Here is a 25,081-nt window from a genome sequence, read left to right on the forward strand (position 1 = left end):
TTTGTGAACCGTACTAGTCGAACATTTCTCTCAAAAGTTTTTGTCGAGTTGGAAAGTTTATTTCAAAAGTAAGAAAGTTTTGAATTTTTTTGTTCTGGAAGAGACGTTTCCTCTAGTTTGGGAAATATTTGTCTACAATTTTTCCACAATTTATCTGTTTTACTTTAGTGACAATAAGATTTTCGTAAAGTACTTTTGTATTAGGTATTTTCTTTTCACTTTTTAAGAAAGGTACTAAGTTCTTCAGTGTTATCCCATTCCTCTATATTTGATCTAGTAGATACTAATTTTAATATATTAGGAATTAAGATGATAGTATATGTGTGATTGATTGTCTAGTCTTACCCTAAATATTTCGTAAAATGATCTGAGTTAAACTCTTTTCGTTTTTATGAACACATTCATTATTAATATGGTTATAGATAGTAAAGATTAATAGAACTGAGAATTTGACCAAGGCAATGATTGAATTGGTCAGGAGAATTACTGAGGATGTTTTAAAATAACTTGTGTTCCGTCTTTTTCGGGCTTATAGATGATGCGCGCCTCTAACCTTACAACCAGACATTTTCTGTCTTTCTGAGTTTAGATGTTATGCCTTCTATTGTTTGTCTTTATTTCATAACAGATGTGGTATATCTTACTGGCATGTTAATTAGCTTAGTAAACATCAAAATTAAGCAAGTGACATGAAGAGGAATTCGAAACTTAGAGTTTTTCCATATGGTAAGTATCCTCTTTTCTCTAATTATTCTGCTCACATCAGATGCATTTGAATACTGTAGTGATCTTAATGCTGCATAACAATTTGAGAAGTCTTATCATTTCTATGTCTATACATTCCGTCCAGTCAGTTTGAGAATTAAGAATTTCTAAATGTTCGATTGTATAAGTAATTAAGCATTATTCAGAATGAAGTTGTGCCGGTTAGTGCAATCAATTTATGGTTTGGTTGGAGTTAACTTTTCTTTGTTTTTATAACCAGTTGGTTTTACATAAATGTATGGATGCAAAAGATATTCACATTATACTGTCCACTTATTTTATAATTTTTGTAAAGTTTAAAAAAGCGTTATTTTATCAATGATACTTAATCACTGATCACTTTAAACCCTATAAAAAATAATTGGAAACTTTACTCAAACTTGAGTGTTACGAAATCTATTCCAGACCGATCAACACAGTTTCAAATTACTTTGTTGTCTCGGTGTACTCTAAAACTAATAATAAGATAAGTAACTTTGCCCTATCATTTGTACATCTTAATAATTGTGTGGAGATATTATTTATAGTAAGATTTAGACTAAATGTTTTATTTATCTGTTGGGTTAACTCATATTATCTTTACATTGTATCGAATACCAGTCATTATGTGCGTAAAGGGCATTTTCATATCAAACTGTCATATGTTTGATACACATTTAAAAAACCTAGTGTCTCCATACCTTTTAAATGAGATTTATTACCTTGAGAAACAATTCATAAACGAAAATGAAATGTTGCACGTATGTTAAGTATACTGTGATTTGCTGACAGTAGACTTTACTGTGTCATTATATATACATATATATGTCACAGATTATAATGTACAATGTATATAGTACGACGTCGTTTGTCATGTGATAAACGAATGACACAATGTTTTATTGACAAAAGTAGTAAGTTTCTGTAGGCCTTTTTCATATTCATAATTCACAAAAGAATGAGTTTCTTCTTCAATAAACTAATAACATAAATGTAACTGTAAGTATCTATGCAGAATTGTGCTCCAAAACTTCTCAAAGAATAAATGAATTACCTAAAGCAAAGCTAGAAGTAAAGGACGTTTATTCTGTAACTGAATAAAAAGATACATATAATATCATGTTTAGATTAGTATGTGACTCACTACAGTGTACTGATTTATCAACACTGAAAAATAACCTCACTTTTCCAAAGGATATCTACTTACCTAACTTATTGTTAGTTAAATTATTGTTCAGCATCCCTAGTTTCTAGAAACTGGTGGATGTTACTGAAATTACGACCGTATCGAACTTAAAAAACACAATAAATATCTGAAAGCACTGGAAAGCTGTTTCATCTTATTGTGGGATTTTTCAGCAACGCTCATTTATATTGTCACTTGAGCTAGAATCCAGGAACTTAACATCTAGATCACCGAGCCAGCATACTGTGATTTGCATGTCTAACTCAAATCAACCTTCGGTACGGCACAACCATCTTGCACTGTCTGCTGAGGAGCCCTGTACCTGGACGACACTAATATTCAGAGCTTCGAGATTTTCAGTGGTTTTCTAAATTGGGTATTTTAGTAATTTCAATAAACTCTCAATGCTACAAAGAAGAATTATACACTTGCAATGAATAATTTAAAATCATGGCACTAACCGTTAAATCACAAGTTCATGTTCTTACAATAGATTAAAATTGCATGACTCGTAATGATAATAACAATACATTAATATTATAATTACACTTTTATTTTAAAAAAAAAACACTTTTTAACAAAAACTTGACTGTTTCTATCAATTCTAGATTAATTCTCAAGTTGTAAATATCGATTGTCAAAGATACTTTTAGTATACTTTAGGAGAAATTCGATAACATGGATTTGCTATCATTATCAAAAAACTGATTAAAATAATGAAAAGTGTCTAGTATTTTATGTTTATTTTATGGTTATTCAAGTTGGTCATCAGTTAAATGAATTATTATATCAGAATAAGGGGTGAAATAACTAGATAGGAATTTCTGCCAATAATGTAGTGATATGATACAATAAAAACTATCAATAAATGTTTTCAACGTAGATATTGCTACCAAGTTATCATTTGTTTAGTGGTATCCAGTGATTAAAACGATTGTTCAAGTAATTCTATTCAGGATTAACTAAATGGCTGAGTTTGGGTGACTAGCGTTCTCAATAAAATTCAAGCCCGTAAATGCTCAATTAAGAAAGTTATAGTTTCAAGATGGGGAACATTTTATCGTTCTATCCATTGTTTTTAGTAGAAATGATAATTAAATGTGAAAAGATCTTTAGTAAGTATTCCAATATCATAATTAGGTTTATGGTGTTCAGATTTATACTGTAATTTAATCTTTCTATTAATTATTGTACTAAAATTAAAACTGACAGTAGATGTCAGTATAAACTGATAAAATCATAAATAACTCTGGTTGACTTTAAAGTGTTTTGTATACTGAGAGCAATCATTTTCTTTCCGCTGAATTAAGAGTACGTTTTGTTCGAGTTCACGGTAACTTTTTAAATCTACTTTTTACATGGCAGGAGTCAGTTATTCATACAAGTGATAAATAACTGAAGTTTCCGTATCAAACATTAGAAAATTTCATAAAGGTGGTGATTCTCATAATATTTCATCAGTTACATCACTACTTACTATCTTTCTCGCCTTATCATTTTCTTTCCTAATATCTGTAGGTCTTGACGATGATTTTACCTGTCATTATACTTCAGATAAATCCCAGTTTTACAAACAATTATTAACATATGGCCTTTATTCTTAACGGTACTCTGAACTGATCGGCTACTATATATTCCTTTTACTTCGCTGTTAGTGTACACTTTACCGGACTGGCATTCGAGATACAAACATTTGACGCTCGGGATCATCTCATTTTTAAAAACGAAGATAGTTAGATCTCTTCTGATTTTATGGTCGTACAAATGATCGATAAAAATTATAAGAAATGAGTCACTGTCTATCTTATATTGGTAAATTTTGTGTATGATTGTAACGATACCATGATAAATAGTTGGAATACATTCTAATCATATTGGATCTGAAGGACTATGGGGTTCATTCAATAAAAAGATATACCATCTCTACAATTTCAATTCCAAGTGTATGCCTGAAAGATAATATGCTGTTTGCCTTTACTTTCAGAAATGAGAAGAAAAAAGGATAACCTATTCATTTAAGTTATAGGGTTAGGGAATGTCTCATGAAATCATAATAAACGGAAAAAAATTACTGTTGCTTGCCGTACCAAACTTGCAAGAAAGAAGGCTTTCAATCGGATAACATTTGATTTACAATGTTTATGATGTGTACTAATGTTTTCTAGTCACTAATATGTTTAAACTTGTTGAAGTTGTCAGGTGTCACAGTAATGCGATTGGAGTGAATGCCAACTTCGGCTATATACATTGTTCTGATATCTAATTATTAGAGCATTTATTGTCCAGTTATTGCTATTTTTTCGTAAATCTTCATCGTTCGTAACTATAATAGAACCAATTTCTGTCCCGATTCACTAAATATGTTTATAACACACTACTTAAAAACTACTGTCGTTATATTTCTGATGAACTCACAGAACACACAGAAAGAAATATTCATTGATGATAGAATTAATGAATAATGCAGAAGTTTGATAAGATGAAAATGTGTTTGAAATTTCCAAATATTTTATGCTTTTTATTATACTACGATCAATGGTTTTATCGATGATTGGGTTTCAATCCATGCTGTATAAAGTCACATACATAAAGCTGTTTAGTATGATAATATTACAAAAATGCTGTTGTCAGACCCATGAATGAAGTAAAATTTGATGAATATATGTGTGTCATCAATTATTACAGTTGGTTTTTATTTAGCTGTGAGAAGTGGAAAGTAAATAAAAAAGTATTTCTCACTTTGATTAACTACTGAATATGAAATTGTTTGTTATGTTCTACAATCACAACTTTCAAGTTATTCTTAAAGTCCAGAAAAGTCTTCTGAAATCACTTCACATAAGTAGTGATATGTTGTTATCTTTCCGTCTGTCCAACACTGGATATTCATTGTATGTGACTATACTTATCTTTGTTAACATAATGATTGTAAGGAGAAAGTAGAAATTAATGGTGAACGATTTGATTTCAAAAGAATAAAGAGAATCATAAATAAATGCTGAATTATGAATAAATATTTAACTAGTATTAACTCCTGTTTGTCTGATGATTAATCGAGAATAGTAATGAAAATACAAACGTGGGAAAATGGATTTATTATTTAATTTCTTCATTAAATATCTGTTTATAAGACCATTACATAGATAAATTATTTGAAAAGTAGTAGGATTATTTAACTTGCTTTCTCATTTTTCATAATTATTATAGCCAGAAAATGAGGACAGATTGAAACAATTACAGTTAATGGAATTGGCTGTTCTAAATGGTATGACATGGTTTGTTGTGTAATCTTTCTACTTTTGTGTGTTTATCTGTGTCGGTATGCTTCTACTCAACTGATAAACATTTGCCAATAATTAATAATTGAACTAACTGCCTATGATTGTTTAAATCTTATTAAAAATTATAATAACCTGATTATATTGCTATCCTAACATTAGCTAGTTAATTGATTAGTTGAGTTGTGTTTTTGTATGTATGTATGTATGTATGTATGTATGTATGTATGTATGTATGTATGTATGTATGTTTGTATGTGTGTATGCATGTATGTTCGGTGGTTATACTCATACAATGAGATCATGTTTATCCATGTGCATTAAACAAAGAAAACAAGTTTTGGTGCTTCATTTTTTAGTACTTATACTATCTTGCCAATATTATGTTTCGAAGAAGACTGAGACATCATTTCCATTGCTAGTACACTCATAGTCCATTTCTATGTATGTTTGTATTCGTGTGTTTGTGCAATGGTCTCAACTAGTTTTGATTTCATCATACTGTCACTTCTAACAGCATCTGTCTCTGTTTAAATGTGTGTGCGTGTAAATTGGCTTGTGTGAATAGTTACAGCAGGGTTTATTGTTTCTTACTGTTTCTTCTAATGCATTGATAACTATTGTGGTATGACTGATAAAAAATTTAACGCTATAAATGTGTAACTTCATTTGTCGGTGTCAGCGCCTAGTGCTTTGCATATCTTTTTAATAATAATACAAATGTTTATATGTGCTCTTACGTGTGGGTATTATGTATTTATAAATGAATAGATTATGCTTCAAATATTTTGTTTGTTTACATTTCACCTTCCATTAATGTATACATGTGAGCAATTCTTATATATATATACATATTAGTATTACTGTTTTTGGTGCGCACTGTCATTTTTATTGCTTTCATTTTATGTGTTTTACCTGAAAATTCATTTGCTTAAAAACAGTTTGTTTTTATTCATTGCATATCACTAACCTATACTTGTACCGTAACTGTATAACAGTATGTGTTTTCACCACATTCATTAATGTTCACAATTCTCCTTTTGTCATCAGTTTCATCTAGACGCAGCTAGTTTTATCAAAGAATATTTATGTTCGATTACTTTTTTGTGATTGCGTCATAGTTGCATAGTAATACTAACATTATTAATTAACATGCACTTATTCAACATTTAAAACTATTTCTGCCACTACGATGCTTTTGTTTAGTCTACTGGAAATATGACAGAATTTAAAACAAGTAAGGAAAGGACATTGATAATGGTGGTTACCAACTTAGCGAAATCCCAAAGAGTATAATTAAGATAATGAGTTTTATTTTTTTAAAAACCTAAGAATTAGTGTATATTACAGTCAGTAAAATTCTTATTGAAAAATAGACTATAGTAAGTTTTGTACACAGTTAACCTGGATCATAATCGTTCAGCAAAACATTAAATTACTCATATTGATTAGTAGTATTTAAGGCTGTCGTTTGTTGTAAGTGTTTTTTAGAACACTTTTATGTACTGAACTACTGAATGGTTAGATAAATAAAATCCATGACCTACTAATCGTCTCAAATGATGACCGTTTGCTTTAGAACATTAACAGTTTTCTAGTGAAAATTGCTATCACCTATTTCTGTTCACTTCAATAATTTACCAACATTTATATTTGGAATTCCAGAATATTTTTGTTTTGGTTATTACTAGTTTATTGTTTGAAGCGCTTCCTACGAGTAATGTTAAATTTGGTCACTCGAAATTATGGAGGTCGAGTTCTTTCAGGTTATCTTTTAAGTATTTGACATTTATATTCACATGTGGAGAACAAATTATTTTCACACGTGATCCTACCAAAGAAATGTAATGGCTATTTTGGGTTTACTAACATTAAGACATGAATGTATTATTATCGGTAAATCAATCAGGATTATAAGGTATGATTTTGCACCAATTCTTTTCCATATTTTATGCTCTTGGATTCACACATACCAAATGTTCTCATCATTTTAGGAATACATGTGACTTGGTACACAGTTAATCTATTGTTCCCATCAGTAAAGTTTAAATAAATACTATGAGATTTTGTTTAGCTGTTTTCGATTAATCTTTCTGCTAAGCAATTAGAAGACTTAGAATTACATTTCATTTTATTGTCTGTTATAAACCACTGGTGTCATGAAAAAATTTGGGCTTCTCTAAATTTCTAGATTTTTAAACTCCACTTCCTACCGTTTAGCTCAGAGAAGTTAAAGTGGCTTTATTTAGTTATAATTAACTCGTGCTGATGGTGGGTTGTACATCAAAACAGTTTCAAGATAATACCTTATAATGCGGTAGAAAGGTCCTAGTTATCTGTAAGACTGCAGCTTCATGTTGGTGAATATACGGTCAATGATTTGTGGATAACTTACTGGCATTGATAAGTTTAGCCAGGATTTTAACCAGACAATTTAATGTACATGCTACTTCACAGACTGTAGATTTTGTGACCAAAATAGTTACAGCCTAACTGTAGTTGTAGACACCTTTTATAATCTCTGTCTAACTGGGCATAAATAGAATACATTTCTATACTTCATCTATACTTCATAGTGGTTTCAGTGGTTTCACTACTCTGTCAGTCAGTATCTTCATCAAATCACTGGGAAGAACCTAGATTTATTATTTGTATTGGTGAATCGGAATTCGGTAAAGCCCAAAAACTGCCATTTGTGTAAAAAATCTAGTACCACATGATAAATATTCACGTGCTAAGTTTATCGATTCTTTAATTCCTACTACAACAGTTATAAATAACAGAAAAAATGTAAAATAACTGTGCTACCTTGAGGCACAACTTGAAATACAAGAAAAATAGAACAGTGAAACAATGACCAGTTCCAGTTATAAGATATTGTCATCTGTTCTGTTTATCATTCCATCCGTTATTTATGTAAGTATGCATTAATCGAATTATGGAATTTTCTGGAATTTCTCTCAATTACACCGAAGCATTTTATTTTGCAACATTTCCATAACATATATCTATAGAAATAAAAACGATTACACTGATCAAGCTGGTTACTTAGGAAAACGGTAAACAGTTTTTTGTAGATAATTGATTATTTGTTTATTTATGTTTATATATGCACTCTTGAAGGCAACGAAATGCTGGGTACTGTATTTACTTGGGGTTTAATAATATTTCACTGTTTTGACATGTATGGACAACAGCACTCTATTCATCAATTGAGAGCTTAAACAATGACTCCGGTGATACCTTTAAATATTTGGGGATGCTAGTTTGTCATTTACAGACAGTGAAAAATTATGGGCAAAATTTAAACTCATTTGGTGGATATCTTTAAATTATTATCACTCACTTCATTATTTTTTGTTAGAGTACTTAGTTACTTGAATGAGTTTTGTTGGACATGGCAACTGAATAGCTATATATAAAATCATCATTGAGCACCACTTTAGTTATTTTTCCTTTTTTGAAAGATACTATCCGTTTGCTAAAAATGGATGCTGAATAATAATAATTATTATTCTATGTAGTCGGATTTAATAAATAATATTTATGGTTACTAACGTTGACTCACAAATTGTTTGACAGCAAAATGATGTTTGGTGTGTACAAATGATGTTTACCGGTGACAATAATATAAGGTGGGGTTTCATTCCATGACGGCGTCAAAATTCTAGTAATGGTGTTCAAATTTTCTCTTTCATTTTCTCTAAAAAATATAACAGATCAGTGTATTTTGAAATGGTAACGAATATGAAAATATGTCATTTGTATTCTTGAACGTCAGATAATTGGTAATTGCTTTTATCTTAAGAGCATAATTTTTTCGTAGTGTTCATAATTATGTAGGATAATCTTTCATGTGAAGTATTATGTTAGTTTCTGCTAACTCTTAAAGGATTGTACTATGTATTATGAACTGTTTAAGCACATGTATACATATTTATGAAATTTACATTACCTATTAAAATACTGGGGAACCAAAACCGTTTTGATGAAAGTAATCGACTAGGTTTGCATACCAATGATATTTGATAAACGTGATCTGGTTAGATTGTGATAATATGTTATGAATCCTTTTTGTGTTAAAGTATAACAAGAAGGATATCAGATGAAAATAACAACACGGTTGCTATCTCTTTATGTGATGAGGTCAATGATAAGTGAAAAAGATTGTTGTATGCTGCTTCATTTCTGCGCAGGTTCTATGTTAAACATCTAATGATATAATATGACACAATTCACCTTTATTTCAATCATAGCTGACAATCATAGTGCTGAAATGCCTTTTCTTACCTAGAGTGATGAACCTGATTAACATTACTACATATATCGATTTATAAACTTACGCTTTCACGTCAAATCATACCGGAAAAATCACCTAATTGTGAATGGATCAAATTATGAGTCTACAGTTTATGTATTTCTGGATTGATGATACTCAAATGTAACAAAGATAAAGTGTTCTAATTCCAGATGATATTACTAGTCATTAAATAATAAATCTTTAATTTAGCAATAGTTACAATAAGTTCCCACGAATTTATTCTGCCAGTCAGTTTTATGGTAAAATTCATAAAGTACCAACGAACGATATTTAGAAATAATAAAAAAATCAGCTAATTTTAAGCATTGTAGGACCTTAATGTTAAATTATGTAACAGTAAAAAAATTTTGACAATGCGTTACTATATCTGTCGTTCATCAGTTGAATGGGTCATATTATCTTCCTCTCATTTTTATTTCACTCTGCACAAATTAATGACTCAGCGACATTTCTCATTTTGTTTATGTTGAACTGAGTTTATAATTCACTTATTAATGACAAACGTCTTCATTGTTTAATTGTAAACTTCATTTCTTTCTTACTGACAAGAATGTTATTCTGCTTATTTACCAGTTTATACATAGCTGGACTTATATAGACACAGAAATATGTTATCAGCTTATAGTTGATATTGAATTGATGCATTCTAAGTATAAGGTAGAGGTCAAGAATTTGATTTTATTAGTTTTAATGCTTTTCATGTTATTGGTTATTTTCGTTCTTCATCATTTTCGTTTGGTATTTCTCATGCGTTCTACTTCAATTGTTGTAACTGATTTATTTTCATGAGCTAATTTTTCTCGTGAACATTCTTGTCGTATTTTTAGTTATTCAGTTACTTCATAAACGTCTAAACATTGTCTAGGAAATTTGTTAATGAAGCCTTAGATCTATTAGGATAGAGTAGATTATAGGTAGTAGTGTATCTGAAATAATTCTATAAACAAACTGTTACTCAATGTTAAATTTCTAGTATAATTGTTCAAATTTATTTACACTGGTCAAAATGAACACATTCTTCAGTGGTTATACATCCTCTTTGTCGGAAAATAATAATATTCTAAGTTTTGTGAGCTGTGGGTTAATGATTAAATCATTTAACGTTTAGCTACTAAGTCTCGGGTCCAAACCTTGCTCAGTCTATTTCGGTTCAGGCAACCGAATAATATCGTTAACCTTCATACTTAGAGTATATGACTCGTATATAAGTATCTGGTGAATAAATTAACTGTTTTATTTCTTTTGTGAATGAAAATTGTGTTTAATAGCATATTGCTCTTTTTCAGTTATATGGTTAAAATAATATACGGAACCACATCTTAGATAGAATCTAACCAAGTCTGTCATGCCATTGTCTGTGACACTAAATAAGGATGTCAAAACAGATTGTCTTTTAAACTGATTTTTGAAACGAAATGTGGAAATTAATGATTGCTGAATCAAAGATTTAGTGTTACACCTAGTTTTAAACTGAATTGAGCATAACAGGGCAAATTGAACACAAATAAAGATGTCCGAATAAGTGAAAAGATTGGATGAAATCGATTCCGCGGCTGAAAGGATCCCAGCTAAACTAAATTACCAATAATCTATATAAAACATTCATATCTACACATAATAGTACGTTTGAGTTTTTCATTACAGTAACTTTTTATTTACCGCCTATAGTGAAATTTATGAAGATAAGAAAAAATATAAACTTTCCATGCTACGACTGCTATTCAGAGAGCTATAACAGTGTGATAATAAACGATTGATAATTTACTACATGATATTCAGTGTGATGAATTAAAAAACACACCTTATAGATTTACACCTCTGTAAAGTGTTAGTATATCAGGCCGAGTAGCATGACTGATATGCGAGGTTTCAACAATCACCAACTTTGTTTAAATCCCAGATGAACTAAAGTTTAGATAACTGACCTCATTGACCAATCTCACTTGTTGAGAAAGATCATTAACTACTGATGGCCGTGGTGTGATTTTATTACTTTAACACACTGGGAATCACAGACTACAAGGATTTGATCCAGCTAATCAATTATAACCTCAGGTAAATGAGTTCTACGCTGGATTTATGTAGCTTTTAAGATTAGTGTTTTGTTTTCAGAATATTTCTTAGTCACCTCTTATCTTGAATTTACTTTTATGAAACATTTTGTTCCAAAAGTTGGAAACAGAAAGTTTGGATAGTCTGTATTATGTACTTTCAGTAACTAGTTTTGTGAAAGCTTCACTTGTATCACAAATGATATCAAATATCTTATTGAAAATAATGTAATTTTAACTACGTGATAAAAAATCACTCTGTTTGCACCATTTCCAAACGTCAGTGTAATTCATTAAGATATTGGTATTGTGTAAACTCGATATTCATATAGCATGAGAATGAAAATGAACACCGAGAAAAGTACAACCGGCGATCCTCTTTAAACATACATGTGCATCAATAAGATATAATCCCTTGTTTCATATATGCGTCTGTCTCGTTTCTGTAAAACGTATATCTCAAAGTTTTTCAAGTTTTCTAAGGAATATTGGTTTAATTACCATTAAGATAAAGGAGAATTTGTTTTTTTATTTAAGCTATTTTCGAGTAAAACACGTTTGTTTGTTTTTCCGCGAGGCGTGTCAGCGAATACGTTAGTAGGGAATAAAACAGACAACTATTTATTTATAAGTTACAGATGACAGTTATATGTTGGAATGTTCTGTTTTTTGTCTCATCTAAGTATACTGATATTGTAATCGTTTTGAATGGGCTCCACAATTATCGTGATGTTGGTCAAAAAAGTCCACCAAAATTCAGTGCCTTCATAATGTGAATTATTTATTTTGGTTTGCAATGAATAAGTGCATTTATTTACATTGGGTCCCGAGATTTATCTTTTTCTATGATTTTATGAATTATTTTAACGAAATGTTCTATGAAGACAATTTTAGCCACAACAGTGGATGAATCCTACTCTCATTCAGGCTCGTTGTCCTCCCTTCTATGATGTTTCGTCAACCCCATTCGGAAATATAGGTGTTTGAATTTCGACAATATTCCTTCTATATTGTGAAATTAATCGTAACAGTATTATAATTAAAGACAACACATATTGACATTTGTGTTTACTCATTCGAATCTGTTGCATTTTCAGTCAATATTTAATTCTAGTTATCAGAGAGACTTTAAAAACTTTCCATTGATAATATTTCTGGTTTTTTCTTTATCCCAAAAATTATATAAGCCTGATGGAGAAGATCAGGTGAAGAAACGCCAGCTTATGGAATTAGCAATTATCAATGGTACTTATCGAGCTGTGAATCAACGTTCCATTTTCCTCCCTTCAACAAATTTAGCAAGTGAATTACCTTTGAGGGATGAGGATTTACACCAACAATATATAAATGGACATGTGATAAGGCGTTCTCACAGTCCGATCGATAATTCAGATATAGCGTTCAATCGTGAGTGATAAAGTGCATGCGTTGAAAAATATCTGTACCATCGTTTGTTGTTCGTGTTATTTTTTGTGTAGGAACGAAAAGATTTATCTCGTAGTTGGTGTTGGTTAAGGGTGCATGCGTCACTATAGTAATTTTGTACATCTTGAGTTGTTTGTCATCATTTCGGTAATTGGTTTTCATTTTATGTTTTTAACTCAATTGCATGATTTGGAATGTTTGACATACATACTTGATCATATCAAAATGCTTCATACTTAATGATTAGGTACTGGTTATTGATCAAACTTGATTTCAGTAGGGTGTTCAGTTTTCAAAGGTCGGAATCATTAAGTAGTCGTAAGTATCTCAGATTTCATAGGGCTTCTTAGTAATTTAAAGGTGATCACTGAAGTCAGATAAAGTTATAGTTTATTAGCGGACTGTTGACATTGATTCAGGTTTTCGTTTATAATTTTGTCCGTATTTATTTAAGACTCTTTATCAGACTGAAGTGTTTTCATTCTCGTAGTTCGAAAATTGTTTTTTTGTGGGATTTGCAAATTCCATTAAAACCCAAGCTGGCTATTCAAAGCTAATATATATTCTCGAGCCCTTCAACTGATGTCCCTTCTACTCTTATTTTTAAGAATAATGAACTGAGATCTCATTATATGTTCGAATACGATTGCAACATACAGTATAAATTAATAGAAATGAGAATATGAAAATGTGAAGATTTAAATTCAAGAATTCTCAATTTCTTATTAGTTAGTATGAAGCAGTTTTCATTTCTCTTATTTTATTCTTATTCCGATCTTCGAAATCCTGCTACCGCTGTTTGATAAATATTAATTTTCATAGTTTAGACACGAACAGATCTTAGCTATACCAATAATAGGCTTTTCTTAGTGTGGGACTCCTCAGTAGTGCACATTCACAACTCCAAATCCGAGAATTCAGCCCGTGATTGACTGAAGTTAGACAATAACACCGTTGGATACTAGCTCAAAGATCTAGAGGTTAAGCATTCGCATGCAAGACCGAAGGTCCTGGGTTTGACTCTTACACACAAGGTCATGCATGTCCACTGCTAAAGAGTTCCTTTATAAGACGAAAATGCCATCCAGTGACTCTACGTTTTCAATGGTTGTTTAACTAGTATCAGTTTGTAATTCAAACTATGAAAATATTCATGTGCTTATCAGATCAAACAACACGAAATATGATATTATAAGGAGAATAATTTTTTGAACTCCCTCTTTCCGACAAAAAAAAAATGATTTAATACCGGTTGTATATGACTAACACATTTAAACTCTCAATTTTAATAGTTCAACTGTTCAAAAAATTTTTAATCACACATATAAATTCGGAGAAACTGAACTCATTAAACTTGTGTTTGTTGTTCATTGCTGTATTTGTGAATATGACAGATATGACATTGACCCAATTCTACACTTTAAAATGTTCATGGTTCGTTGTACTAAAAAATAATATTTGATTTCAAAAAGTTTACAAACTTGATCCAAACAAAGAAAAACTCTAAGAAGTACTTAAAATACATAAAGTTGGTAGTTAGTTGTCAAATGACACGAGTTCTTATCTTAGTGATTCTAGAATTAGCCAACTTATCATCTATGAAGTAAATATATATTGGACATTTTTCTACTGAGTGCAAATCATTTGAATAGTGAACATAATTTGCAAACTTTGTTCACAATCCACTCGAAATTATACTATTTATCTTAAGTTTTGATGTGCTTATAAATTAAAATGAAGGGTGCAGCCCATAAGACGAACCATAAACCGTTAGTTTACAAAAACATTTTCATTTATTCAGTTTATACAATAACTAAGCGACATATTTTCACAGTTCAAAATGCTTCAGACGAAATTCTCTTCTAAAGGTAACAATAAAATAAAGTAGTTTTGTATTTACGATTCACACATTTGTTTGCAGATAAACATGGAGTAGTTTTTTAGTCTTGTTAGATTCCAATGAAAGTTTGTGTTACCATGAATAATATTTGACATCTGGTGATTTATTATTCTACTAGTCATTATGAACCACAGATCACTTTCCTTTCATCAGTATTTTTAATTTCAAAAATGTAAATATATTCGGAAAGTAGGTTTTTACATTGAATCTCAAAGAATTGTTTGTACGATAGTAATGTGATTCCACTTCGTGTTTTATTTGATTTTGTCTAACTAGTGGTAAAATTGAAATAAGCTGAAGAGCGACTGAGATTATCTAGTAGTGGCCACTCATGAATATACAAAGACCTGAATTCGAAATCTTCACGTTAAGGGATAAGGTTATTCTTTAGTAATAAATGGTTATCATTTTTCAACGTCAGTCATTTAACATTATATGATAATCACCTAAAGCTTATGGCCACTGATTAACTCATTCTAAATGAAATTACCCAATGCAACTTTGGGGGAATCTATCTAGAAGTTGGTTACCAGGGTGGTACTGATTAGTGTTTATTTTTGCAGCTTGTGAAGATTTCTGTTGTTCGACGATAACATTCATTCTGTATCGGCATCAGCTTAAAAAATAACAGAAAAGTTCGCTTTAGAATAATGTTTCGCAGCCGACCCACTTACCCGCCGCTCAGTTATAATCCTGATAATTAGCGAACAATCTTTTCAATTTATTTAAAGTGTATAAGCGCTTGTTTCCAACAGCGTAGTCGAGATGACGATGTCCATGTTTAAAAATGATACTTATTGTTTGTGATAGAATATCTAATTACGAGGTTTTTTCTATTGATGCTTGAAGCTTTCGATTGTTGGGTGATTGTTGGTGATTTATTCTCTGCATAAAGTTGCGCATATCATCAACTGTTTATAAGTAGGTGATCGTTATTAATGCTTAGGTCATATTATTTATACTAGTATTCATCGAAAGCGAATGAATATTTTGATAAAAATTAGACACTGAGTGTATAAAAGACGTAGAAAATAGACATTATATTTGATCAGTCCTACCGATTAAGATTCAAATAGTTCCAACGATTCACCCGGCAACCTAGTCCGAACTTCTTCACGGAAAATGAACGATGATTGGAATTACTTGAATTTTAGTTGTTGAATTTATTCAAATATAATTTCAACATTTACTATATGATATTGGTTTAAACAAGGATGTTAAACAACTGTGCAACTAATTTCATTTCGCCTACAACATATATATATACATCTAAATAAGTCATGCTTCTGGATAAGTCTAAGGTGATTTTGAAATTACACAAAACAACACATAATTCTAATATCGATATCTGACCCAAAATTAGCTACTGAAAATGATTCCAGTAAAGCTGATTAATTTTCACATTGAGTATGTGTACTGCATTAGTCAATGCACTTAACTGCGAGACCATAATCTTAATAGTAATAGGCTTTGGATCATATTTTAGTGAATAATTTTGAGACAACTGATAGTTTAGAAAGATGGTTTGCGTAAGAATCTATGATTCTATGGGAAACGATGTATTTCTAGTTAAGTATTTCGTTTAAGTTTTGAATAATTAAAGGAAATATGGAATGTGGTCTTGTTAGAAATGATATAAAGAACGACACTGTATGACATCCATTTGACTATAATATCACACAAACTGTTAAGTACTTGATATTTATAAAAAGGTAAAACTGTTTAAAGAAAGTATCTAGTAAATGACTTGTTTAGTAAAAACTGAATGGAATTTCCAAATCTATCCAAAAAGTGAACTTAATGAAAACAAATCAGTATATCATCACTAGTAAAATAGAACGTTTAGTCAAGAAAATGAAGTTGAAACTATGATTAAACCCTAGGGTTCCTGTTATAGGAAAAAAATGAAATAAATCATTTTCTGTCTGCAGTTAACAGCGGTAGTAATTAGGTAATTTGGTAAATTAGTTGAATTTTCATTTCAATTCCGAAAGCTTGGTTGAAACGAATTATATGATGTTAAAATTGTTGTAACAACTTATCTGTGTGTGTAAACGACGGAACAAAATACATTTTTATAAACGTTTTGTAAATTTTTCGATTGAGTAGGTAATGACACAAAAAATGATACTCTGTTAATGTGGAATAAATCATGAATCTGTGTAGCATTTCTAATTGTAAGGTTGTCTTGATTTATGCTTTTATCTATGATCTAAGATAATGAAGTGAACAGAGATGAACATTATTGTACAAAGAGATAATTGCTTTACTTGTCATTAACAAGCGACACTAAAAACTTGCAGCTGGATTTTTCGTTTTATTTGTATTATTGATATATGTTTTAGTATAATTTCAACTTAATTTATTTAGACTTCATTTAGTAGGTACTGAAAATGGCATGATACAACTCCATGTTTAAAGACTGTACTTTATTTTTACACTTCACTGCTTGATCGAATCATGTGAATTTCGAAAAGATGTGTTGTGTAACTAGATGACAATTCGTAATATTGGTTTCTTATGATTATAGATCATCTGCTCAAATAGTTTCCCTATTGAATGGTTATACTAGCTTAGATTAATTCACAATTTTTCTTCAATTAGTTAAGCCCATGGCTAATTCCAGTAGTAATTATTATGCTAATGTACGTCACTAAAAAACAGCTAATTAGCTTGTTTGTTATAGATTCTTTGAAATGCTGTTAAAGAGTTTAACAAATACCTTATTATTTGCTCATTATGTCTTCCTGTAATTTCAACATAAAAAATTTATCATTGAAGAATTTTATTCAAAAACTTTACTATTTCATAGCTAATTAAAATGGTTACGCTTTCTCTTTACTATTTATGGAAACCAATGGTATTTTGTTGTTTTGAAAAACACCAACAATGCGGTGTAGTTTTAAGAATAATTAAAACCAGATAAAAGTACATGAATTATAATCACAAGTGTAAAATATGTAGACGTACAACAGAGTCACTTTTAATTTAATTAAACATCCATCAATATCATTTTCACGATGTTTGTATGTATGGTGATTTATTTGATATAGGTGACCAAAACTAACCTGATGATTGGAGGTTTCTTGCATGTTTTGAATGTTTTCAAACCGCTGCCTTACCTTTTTACCCCGATGCTTATTTTATAATTGTTTCTTCTTTTCTGACTCTTTTCGTTGGTGTTGTAAAAACACAATTTTGGTGAAGTCACTTCGTGTGTCTAATTTAACAGGTTTAATTAATTAAGTATGTGTATACCTAGAGTGACAGATTTATTAGATAACATTTTGCTTTTAACTTCAGATAAAGATCGTCAGCAAGCACATATTCAACAAGTTCAACAACACCAACAGCTCATATTACAACATCAGTCACTTACTGTATTAAATCATCAAGCGGCTGCAGCAGCGGCAGCTGCAGCAGCTGCAGCTCAAATATTACCATCAAATAAATATTCTTCAACTAATATTTTACCTCAGATTCAATCTCAGGTTCTTCCTGTATCACTGGCAACAAACTGTTTACTTCCTGGAACAGTGAATTCTGCATTATCTCAAGCTAATTCAATACATTCCATTCCAAATAATCAATTATCTCATTCTATCCCATCTTTTAGCTCAGCGAATTTATCTACGTATTTACCAAATAATAATATATCCGGACTTTTATATCCTTTGACGGCAAATGCAGCTTTATCTGCAGCCGTCAGTACAGGATCAGCTACAAATAATGGGCAACTTAATCTAACTCTTCCTTTAAGCCAAATCGCTGGCGGTATTACTGGGAATGGACTTTCTGGTTTATCCTTGCCGATTGGTTCTACGTTGCATGCAGCCAGTAAGTTGTTGGAAAAATGAATCAATTTTGTCTATTTACCTAAGTTCAGTGACGGCCAGATCACCATACAATATTTACCGACCGTGAAACTCAAACTTCATAATTTCGATTCCTGATAAAGTCTGGGATCTAGGCTGTTCATATAAATCGTGAATACATGTAAACAGAATTTTAGTACATCCTGATGGTTAATAACATTGCCAAAAGGGCTTATAATCTGGGCGAAAGCTAGTCTATTGGTGTCACTTAGTCAAGATGGGGAAGTGTTGTGATATAATTCACTCACATTATCCAGATTTATTTTCTCCAATTAATTTTTAACAATTAAATAAGAAAGTTCACATTTTGGCTTCTTTAAGCTATCAGAGGGTACAATTTTGTACTGTTTCGCTTTTCAAGAGTAAATTTGATATTTAAGATCAACTTTGTTGAATCGAACCATACTTAATTCCCATAAAATAATTCACATTATACTACAGTTGCTTACTTTTGCAAAATATAAAGATGTCAGATAATATCTGGGTATAGTCATTACTGATGAAATCATAACGTTTCTATTAATAACCTTATAGAAACAATAAGTAAAGGTTTGGTTTTAGTGGTTAAGAACATCGTACAAAAGAATAAACACTTCATCACTCACTATTATATAGAAGCAAATAAATTATACATTATTTGCGTAATATAGTTGACTATGTTTCCGATTCAACGTTAAGGATATAGCAATTTAAAAGTTATATTTCTTACTGATATGAGTACAAGTACTCTTGAAATCTTTTTACACGTATTATTCTGTTCATTTAAAGGCCATGATCAGTTAGCTGCTGTTGCAGCTGCTCTCCTTAGTGGAAGTGGAACAGGAGGTATTGGTGCAAGTAATTCAAATTTACAGTTATGCAATGGTAACGTGAATAATCCTGTATCAGGTGCTCATAGTTACCCAATCACTTCACATACATCACTTGCAGATGCTGTAAATATTCTGGAATTCAACAACGCATCAAATACACAAGAAACTGGTTCAGGTAGTTTTAAGTTTCAACTTACTTCCTTAAAGATAATATAATCTATTAAAACATGTTCTTAAAATTATATAAAGCTTTTGCCAATGCACTTTGTAAACTTCAAGGTTCTCAATATTTGTCTCAGTTCAATGTTATACTTTACAGATATAAGTTGCTGAGGATGTGTATAAGTCGGATATGCTAGTTCCCAATTATTTCGTAGATTAGTACCGTTGTTTAGTATAAGAATAGGGTTATAGTCTCTTACATTTGACAGGTTAATTCCAGAAGTAACTTCTGGTTTTGTCAGTAATTTCAAATACATACCAACCTTAACAGAAAAAATGTTTACAGAACTTGTATAATAAAGTCATGAACAAACCTAGTGAAAATAATACACCTATTATTAGTGTTAATAAGTCTGAGCGACTTATTAAGCAAACAGCAAATTCATTTAGTAATGGAAATAATACTAGAACAAAGAAAATCACGTTTTTGACTCTATAATTTTTTGAAGCTTCACAATTGTATTTATAATTATTATAAACAGATCACAGTCTATTATTGAACAATGGATTAAGATTGGGTTATTGACTAAGTGTTCAAGTATCATAACGAGCAGAAGCTATTGGATGTTCAGTGACCTTCGGATATGATTCCATGCAAATAAGTCATACTGTATGTAATTGTTTATTTTGCCCTATACTTTGATGTATAAGTGTGTTATCTGAGTAGGAACAAGTTTAAGGTGATCAGTTGTTCTTTATAAAATACGTTCATTATAGAGTTTTGCTTGAATAATTTAACTTTTTTTACATACAGTTATCGTTCAAATACTTCAGATTTCATCGTGTAGTCAATAACTCATAATAAAATACCAGTTATATCTGATGTTTAAGTCAATAAGCAGTTGTTAGAACCTCAGTTGGAATAGATGAAATTTTCTTAAGACCAATTGTTACTGTTACAGTTAAAACTGGGGACGAAAATTTTTATACAAAACTGAAGTTGTTTATACAATGGATTGTAAGTTAAGGTCATTAATTCAAAAATCACATTGTTTAAGGAATCGGAAGTTGTTTCCAGATGCGAAATATCATAGTAGATATCGACATGATAGAATCAGAGAAGACGATATAAGAAATATAGCAACATCGAAGGCATTGTAATTAATTGTAAAACTGTTAGAAATAGAGGTTGAATTACTGGAAATTAAGTGATCAGAGATGTAATGTGTACATAAAGTAGTGGATTTAATTCACACGTAACTGTTTTATACATGCTACTGGCTAGGATCTTTTTATTTGACTCTATAATATTCTATAGAAGGTACTTATTAAGCTTTATGCAAATAACAGCATTGATAAGTACGGGAAATTATACTTTTGAAATAATTTTCCAAATTATTTATTTACGTTTGTTACATGCGTGTTATTTAAAAATGTCAACCTACCATGTTTTGTAGGACCACTTAAATTACGTTCCTTGCAAGCCACATCATCCACAGTTTCTCGAATGCATCCATACCTAAGACAGTAATCAATGAGTAAGTTGTTTATTCATTTCTTGGCCTTATTTGGGAATTTTTCTCATTGAATTTATTGAATTGTACTTTTCATTCTCTAGATGGAACTCATTTTTACATGTTCAAAAAAGATGCATTGACGGCCTTTTATGTTTATATTCGTGGGTCTACTTATGAAAAGTGTGAATTGTTTTTGTAGTAAGAAATAAGTAAAATAAGAGCGAAAAAGAATTGCATTGGGTTATCATATCAAGTTAACTTGTTTTAGTTGTTTCGTTCAGAGACCTCGAATACTACTGTTGGCTCCACGTTATTGTTACAAGGATTATTATTGTAATTTATTCTTAGTTAAACAGTGTAAATTAGTAATAGGATTTGTCTGGACCGTTGGTACAAATTGGCTTACATGATAAAATGACAGTTTACAGTCATGAGAAAAATATCATCCTACAAACAAATATTTGATATTCTTACGTAAAACGTCTTTACATAGAAAAGTGTTTTTGTGATTCGCCATATTTTAGACACAAAAAGTATTAGACGATTGCATTCGTAGAATTATGCTGATTTGTGCCCTGTAAATCTGTTATTGTTGTATAATGGCAAACTATTCAATGTTTAAGCACAAAACCTGTGAAATAACTCCTTTGTTATTGTCCTGATTATTAATCGTAGATAAATGAACACCAATTATTTGCATTTGTTAAAGCTTTTAAATTCACAGAATTGATTAATACTGTCAATCGTGGAAACAGTTAATATATAACTATTTGTTATACTAAATATTTTGCTTTATTTTGCTTTTTCGATAAATAGATGACGTCATTGTTGCAAATAATACAAAATCTGCTTATATCCATGACAAATAGCAGCTGTGAATTATTGTGATTTCTAATTTACCAGCAGGCTTTCATTAAATAATCAAAAACAGTTTATGTGCTTTCGTATCACAAATGCAAATGCTTAATATCTAACCAGTTCATTTGTCTTCTCTTAGTGTACTACATGTAAATTAAATTGACTTACTCAAACATCCCTTATAGTTACTTGTTATGCTTTTATTTTCTACGAAACTTTGCTCAGAACTTGTATTATTATAGTTTTTATTACTACTGCATAGGATAGGGAAAATAGAGACTGCTATGTTAAAAGAAAAATATTTTGATATGGTTTTTTTCATAGACACTATCCATGACACAAGAGTAAATTGTCAGAGTTATTATAGGTGGGAATTTTTGACTGTACTATCAACTCGAATCTACATCATGCATACTGACTAATATCTTTGTTGTTATTCTCAGTTATATCGATAATTTTCACCACGAATAACAATGACGGTTATTGTATGTTCAATATACATATATAACGAATGTGTTCTAATTTTGTTTTTATTTATTTTAAATAATATAAATTTGTGTGAATTGATGTAAAACAAGTTTAAATATCTTCCCTTCTACCATTACAGTAGACTTATTTTAAACTCTAACTATGTGTATATTTGATATTACTGTACTAAACGTTTCCGTTATTGTCAAATTGTCGTTTTGTGATTGTTCTCTCTGTTTTTTTCATCCTATTTTCTCTAATTCATATCATACAACAAAATGTTTGACAACCATGACAGAAAATCTAGTTATGAGACTGTTTTTTATTTGCCCGTTTTTAGCACTGCCTAAGAGTAAATTTTTATCTTCCAGCCCATATTACTTTGTTAAATTTTTTATACAGTTGCCTAGATATTTTGGTTTGACGCTCATTTCTCTTCATCTTTTATTCAAATGATTGTGTAATCGCATAACTATATTAAGTTTAAAATAAAACTTGTTTGTGAAAACTTGTCTAGATCCTTTTCTATGATGCATTACTTTTTTAAAAAAAACAATTACATCACTTCATTCTCATTACTTGATTTCTTGTATGATCTATTGAAATGACAATATGTTCATGGGATTATTCGCAGTCAGAGTGATATTGTCTTCCTTATGACTGTACCTCCCCCAACCGTTAACTTTTGTCTTCTATTTGAATTATTTATTTTTAAGTTCCGTTTTATTTTTTCCTTATATATGACTTCAAAAATGACCATTACTACGTTTCCAGTATTTTTGATCTGTCAACTCAGCTACTGAGTTAAATTTACCTGTCAGTTTATTTACAGGATGAAAATACGTTAAGAGATGTGGTGAAAAAGAAATGATAGATAAATAGCGAAAAAGTGTTGCAAAAGCCAGAAGAAAAACGAAGAACAAAGTAGATCCGGAAAATTAGAAATGAATAGACAGCAAAACAGAAATTCAAAGACAAATAATACTTATTTTTTGTTGAAAAACGTTTACTTTTCTAAAATATTGTTATTTTTTCCTTTGTTAGTACATGTATTTGATTAACGGACCAGACGATTGACAGGATAAGGATTCTCGTCAATACTTCTAATGGGACACATAATGCAAATGGCTTAGAAACTGTTGGTAGGATAAACATTAGGTTTTTTATATTTTCAGAAAGTCCGTAAATTAAACAAAAGAGTTGTAATGTTTTTAACTTATATATTTGGCATACTATTTCACGCACCGATTTCTAATACTTACACTATATAATGTAAAATAAAGAATCGTTTTTATTTATCGAAAATTGATAAGATTCTATGCTTTTTCTAAGATAATCTATCTTTATGTATGGGCGCTAATTATGTCAGATAGCTACATGGATTTATTTTATATGATCCAGTTACCTAAATGGATATAGTTTTTAATTCGGAAGCTGTTATCTTTTGGAACCAAATCTAGGGTTATACACGATCTGATTTAAGTTAGACTACCACTGAAAACCTAGAATCATTGGACGGCCGTTTCATCCTAGTATATGAGTCTTCAGCAGCGCGAATCCACAACCCTACCCTTGCGAACAGGACCTAGAATCTTCTATCTCGTGTCCGAACATTTAAACTCTAGACCATGTGCTTACTAGTGACTATCATTGAGAGGAATTTTCTGAAGTCCTAGTGAGAGACTGTGACGAGTGGAGCTAAACCGTATCGACCATGAGACAGTTACCCACCAAAGGCAGTGGAAGATGGTTATGCAATTTTGTGAACTGATCAAAGTAAAAAGTTAATACTTTTGGATATCAATTCAATGGTCTAGATGTTAAGCGTTAGCGCGAGGCCGTGGACGCGCATTGCTGAGTCCGTCCAATGATTCTAAGCTTTAGATTGTGATCTAAATAAAATCTATTCATGATTTCAGTGTAATGATCTAAATCTTACTGTTGATCAAATGTATTTTCTACAGATTTAATAGGCTAAAGCCCATAAAACAATCGACTCATGCTATGTTAGTATAGTTGAGAGCAATTCAAAAAGGTACTTAGTATAGAGCTGTACACTATTTTATTAAAACTGTTTATTGGTTACTAGCTAATGTAAGGATTGAAACAAACCTGTTCAAAGTATCTAATAATGATAACTATTTTCTTAAGTTTTACTTCTGTAGATATTACTTTTGTTAACACTAAGTAGAGTTGGTGTCGAAATAATTTAGCTAAAACTTGAGGTTGGAAATATACAAAACGCATTACTATATAATGAATAATATAATTGCTTCGTCGATATCTTCGTCATATCTTTTTCAATTTTAAAATCTAAACATTAAGCTTTGTTAATACGATATTGTTGGAACCTGAGATTGTAAGCCTCCATCACTGACATAAAAATTCATCATCTCATTCAAATATTTCGCTAACCGATTTAACTAAATTTAATAGATAACTGAATTATTTTCATATTCTGTATAATGAAAAATTGTAAAACGT

At 30.5% G+C, this 25,081-nt stretch overlaps 1 protein-coding gene across 2 annotated transcripts in view; it reads left to right on the plus strand.

Annotated features, from left to right (window-relative positions):
• The window catches only part of MS3_00003225 (uncharacterized protein), a 37,608-nt gene extending 13,278 nt beyond the window's left edge, over window positions 1-24,330 (plus strand). Inside the window, exons 5-9 of one of the 2 annotated variants that reach the window (XM_051210965.1) lie at window positions 12,768-12,987; window positions 18,209-18,742; window positions 19,549-19,767; window positions 21,212-21,292; window positions 22,088-24,330. In XM_051210965.1, coding sequence (XP_051070990.1) covers window positions 12,768-12,987; window positions 18,209-18,742; window positions 19,549-19,767; window positions 21,212-21,285 — 1,047 coding nt within the window. In that variant the 3' untranslated portion in view covers window positions 21,286-21,292; window positions 22,088-24,330. Of the gene's footprint in view, window positions 1-628; window positions 8,125-8,183; window positions 19,768-21,211; window positions 21,293-22,087 lie in introns of both variants that reach the window. The other variant, XM_051210964.1, reaches the window with a different exon arrangement.
• Window positions 24,331-25,081: the final 751 nt, after the last annotated feature.

This window comes from Schistosoma haematobium, chromosome ZW (assembly GCF_000699445.3).
Source record: "Schistosoma haematobium chromosome ZW, whole genome shotgun sequence".
Lineage (NCBI taxonomy): Eukaryota > Metazoa > Platyhelminthes > Trematoda > Strigeidida > Schistosomatidae > Schistosoma > Schistosoma haematobium.